Genomic DNA, 4,821 nt, shown 5'->3' with positions numbered 1-4,821 from the left:
TTCAAAGGGAAACACAAAGGATTACATTAGTTGTGAGCAAAAGTTAGCTCTTTTATACATTTGTTTTTTAGATTTTTTATTTATTGATTTTAGAGAGAGGGGAGAAAGACAGGCAGAGTGGAAGGAGGATCAGGAAGCATCAACTCATAGTTGCTTCTTATATGTGCACTGACCGGCTAAGGCCTTGAACAAACTACATCAGCATTCCACGTAGAGGCTGCACCATCCACTGCACCATCACAGGTCAGGCAAAACTTAGCTCTTTTGCCCTGGCCAGATGGCTCAGTTGGTTAGAGCATAGTCCTGGAGCACAGAGGTTGCCAGTTCAATCCCTGGTCAGGGCACATACAGGACAAGATTGATGTTTCTGTCTCTCTCTCCCCCTACTTCCTCTCTCTAAAATCAATAAAATAAACAATTTTTTAAAAACTTAGCCTTTTTAATATTGAGAACTCAGTTTTCTTAAGTCCTCGAAGACCTGATGTTAAACATAGCATGAAACACAGGAAATTATTTTGGTAAGACAGTCTTTGCTTTTATAAGCAGATGACTTAAAAGGCAACCAACAAAAACTCCTGTAACAATCTCCTATTATAAAGAACAAACCCATAGACCAAGAACACTTTGTCCTTTTAGAAAATGAAAATAAAAATTTCAGTTTTACATAACTATAGATTAATATTAAAGCTTATTTTTAAAATCCTTATTGCTTGATCTGTGGTGGCACAGTGGATAAAGCATTGACCTGGAACACAGAGGTTGCCAGTTCAAAACCCTGGGCCGGCCCGGCCAAGGCACATACAGGAAGTAACTACCATACTATGAGTTGATGCTGGCCACTTCTCCCCCTCTTTCTCTTTCTCTCTCTCTCCCTCTCTAAAAATCAATTAAAAATAAATAAATAAATAAATAAATAAATAAATAAATAAATGCCCTTATAATAAATTCATTCTATGTTTGCCAGCTTGACTACACATCACTTCCAAAATTTATATATGTATTTAATTTGTCCTTTATATTCCTTTTTTCCCATTCTGAAACAGCCAGTTGTTCTAATTTAAGGAAATTTACTTTTTTTCGCTAAAAAACTGCATCTCCATTCCTCACACCTTTTTTTAAACAAAAACATATATTTTTTGCATATAAAGTTATTTTTTTTATAATGTCAATGCAAAAATTACCCAAACCTGTAAGAGTTTTTATAAGCCACACTGAAGACAATCTCCAGGAAGCAAAATCTCAATGGATTGAGAAAATGGTCCAGAGAATGGTAGTTTTGTACCTTATTTTATCTGTTACTGTCAAAGGAGGCGGCATATGGGATTACATGAAATCTGTTGGTGATAGATGAGGGAGACAAAAGGAAGCAAAGAGGAGGAATGTCTAGGATTAGGTTAAAAGTAAAATAAATAGACACAGACTTTTTTTTACATCTGTGTGTATAGGATAGTTAGCAGTTAATATCGTATTTCCTCATGTATAAGATGCTCCCATGTATAAGACTCAACTTAATTTTGGGGCTTGAAATTTGAAAAAGAATGTATTACATAAAGTTATTGAACTCAAGTTTTATTCACCATAAAATTCATACAACTCTTCATCACTGTCAAAACTCCTTGACTCATCTGTGTCTGATGACGAATCACTGTCTTGAACAATGAGCACAAAAACAAGTGTAAAAAAGTGGGAAATGCAAGTAAGTAAAAAAATCTACAACCACTGTATAAGACACAACCAGTTTTTAGACCCCAAATTATTCGAAAAGTGGTGTGGCTTATACACGGGAAATATGGGTAATTAACATGATAAAAATAACAAGAAGGATTTTGTGGTCTCTGATGCAGTGAGGGGTCTGGATAAAAGGGATTGCTCTGACATTCCAAAGGTATATTATTGTAGACACAAAAAAAACAATAGATAGCCTCAGTTAAGGTAAAGATTGTCTGGGAAGATGCCGGCCTAGAACATGACTACATCATGACTTGCTTTCAGTTAGAAAGTTCTAATTTCCGGAATGAACGAGGGGACACAATGAAGGCGGGCTGGAGCCACTGCCATCACCATGACCCACGGGAATAAGTATGAGTTCGTCTGCCAGAAGAATATGAAAAAGCAGAGTGACTCAGTTACGGGAAAGCGCAGAGATAATGGGCTTTCTGCTGCCACCCGCAAGCAGAGGTGTTATCGGTGAAGGGACAAAAGCTTGATTCTTGTCTTGCCTGAGAGAAAGAATTCAATCAAGAGACAAAGTATAGCAAGCAAAACAAGGGTTTATTGGCCATGCAGGAATACACTTAGGAATGTCAGATGGGCAACTCACTTGTGAGAATGAATGCCTAGATTAGTTATTTATGAGCTTTACTTCCTGGACTTTTCTATTACCCCCCCCTTTTTTTTTTTTTTTTTTTTTTTTTTGCTTTTTCTCATTTATCTGTCTTCATTGTATTGCTATAGGCTGATACCACAACAGGGAACTCGAGACCGCCAGTGTGGGTATAGTGAGGTCTGTTCTATCTTAAAGATTTGCCTAGATCCTGCAGTCCAGGGAAGCATGAGCAGAGGTAGATTAAGGTTGGTTGAGGCCCTGTATGCAAAAAGAAAATATTGGGCCCCTTAAAAAAAAAGAGAGAGACAGGAAAAATAAAAATATATCTTAACCATATTTTTAAATAAATAAAAAATATTATGTACTATTAATGTTAAAATTGCACATATGAAACCAAACTTGGTGTCATTAGAAAAAAGTGTAAAGCTGGGGTTTTGCAGGGCCCTTCAGAAGGCGGGGCCCAGGGCTCGTGCCCAGTGCACCCAACATTAAATCCACTTTTGTGCGTTGGGACAGTTCATCCCTCTCCCTCCTTTGCCTGTCTCAGCTGATGTCTAACCAGCTACCTAATCTAACAGAGGGACTCAGTGATCGTGCAGCAGAAGCAGGGAAAGACAAATGAAAAGAAGGAGGAACCCAAGTAGCTTTGTGGCTTTGTGTCCAACCATCTTGCCCTTCACTTGTGTGCCTGGAGCCAGTCCCACCATGCTCACATTTCCTCTTGTAGTGTTTACAGGTCCCAGCACTCATGGCATTCTCTTTTCCTGGAGCCTGCAGTGGGTCCCTCTTGTGCTTCCTTCCCCTCAGGTAGCCTCTCTCCCCCTGGACCACTCCTGGAGGTGAAGGGTTTACCCTTTCCCAGTGTTTACTCCTTTGGGGCCCACCCCAAAGTATTATAAATAGCTTTGTAATTTTTTTTAAGTTTTTATTTTAGACCTTCCTACATGGTTACTTCAGGTCTCTGAGTTTATAAGACCTACCATGAAGGCCTCCCCTGAGATTGTTAAGTTTACTATGTGGCCGCTTTTTCATCCATAATTATTTAGAGTAGTTTTAATTACATATATTAATTAGAATCTTTAATCCTTAGAAATCTTAATTTCTAGCAAAAATAAAGAAATACGCACTTGTGAACTATCTGTTACACAAACATTCTGTATATTAGGAAATTTATAAATACCCTTCATAATTTCTAGAAATATATTCTTCTTCGGAGTAAACTTTTCAATGTGTCACAAGCCATGTATACTGATAGACCTAAATAGCTTTAGCTCCTCTATATAAGGAGCTGAAAGTAGATCAATTTGTGTTCAATAATTAATGTTTCAATATTATATCTTATTTGGAAATGAACTAAGTATTCAATAAATATCCATCACTTAACAGTATAATTTTAAGGTTTCAAGTTACCAAAAATATTTTAGTAACATTTTTAAGTAGACATACCATAAAACATAATTACTGATGAAAAGTTTATCAACTTTTATCTTAAATCTATTTAATTCACTTGTTCTTAACAATTATATATATATAAGGTGACCAATCATCCTCCTTTAGGGAGGACAGTCCTTTTTTAAATTTAGTCCTCCTTTGAAAAGTGTTCTCCTACATGTCCTCCTTTTTGATATTGGAAGACTAATCTGTAAATGTCCGTATTCAATGGATGCAGAGTCGATCCATTGCATGTGATGTGATGTATTTGTATCTAAATTAGTACTTTTTTCTTACAATTATTATTAAAAATTAATAGGTATGTAAGCATAATTACAATATAAAATATTACAAATGTTTTATTATGCATTTATTATATTATAATATATTATTGCAATGAATAAAATGTTTCTTTAATTTATGATATTGTTTTATTCAATTTATTTTTGTCCTTTTCATTATAAAAAAGTTGGTCACCTTAATATATCTAAATTACTCATAAAAATCTTTTGAGACATTGAACAGCTAACCATTATCATAAAGGTTTTTTTTCCTCTTACTAGCACATTCTGTAACAGTGATAACATGAACTTACTTGGCTAGTCTTAGGTTTCATTTCTTTAACCCTGCTGACACGAGTTTCATTTCAGGGCTTGCGTCAGGTGACCAACCACAAAGGAACGTCCAATGTCACAATTCCGAGAAGTCATGGATGGTTGAAACTGCTGACGGTTGAAAATGTACCAACATCCGTAATTAAGGGAAAGCACTCCTACGCCCAGCCCAGCGATAGTGGTACCAGTCAGCAAATGCCCTAGGTTGGGCAAATAAAATATATTATGCTCACTTTGTTAAAGATGACACTGCCCACGTGGAGGCCATTGCCCAGGTGATATTAATGTGTGTCTCTGTGGGCAGGCAGGATCGTTGTAGCCTGGGGCTTGGTTTTGGGATTAAGCCTTTCCCACCCTTTTTTATGTGGGGTGGTACAATCCAATCATGCCTCAGAGAAGTGACTTTGTGTTAGAGACTTCCCTATTTTGTATATTGGATTAAAGGTTTGG

The 4,821-nt window shown here is 36.6% G+C and overlaps 1 protein-coding gene across 1 annotated transcript; it reads left to right on the top strand.

Moving 5' to 3' along the window:
- The first annotated feature begins 2,062 nt into the window (after nucleotides 1–2,062).
- LOC136386018 (small EDRK-rich factor 2-like) lies at nucleotides 2,063–2,970 on the top strand. The gene is made up of 2 exons (XM_066357330.1): nucleotides 2,063–2,178; nucleotides 2,907–2,970. The coding sequence occupies exons 1-2, from the start codon at nucleotides 2,063–2,065 to the stop codon at nucleotides 2,968–2,970; spliced, it is 180 nt and encodes a 59-aa protein (XP_066213427.1).
- Nucleotides 2,971–4,821: the final 1,851 nt, after the last annotated feature.

Source organism: Saccopteryx leptura, chromosome X, assembly GCF_036850995.1.
Source record: "Saccopteryx leptura isolate mSacLep1 chromosome X, mSacLep1_pri_phased_curated, whole genome shotgun sequence".
Classification (NCBI taxonomy): domain Eukaryota; kingdom Metazoa; phylum Chordata; class Mammalia; order Chiroptera; family Emballonuridae; genus Saccopteryx; species Saccopteryx leptura.
Note: the sequence above shows the minus strand (reverse complement) of the source record. Positions and strands in the feature narration are given on the sequence as shown.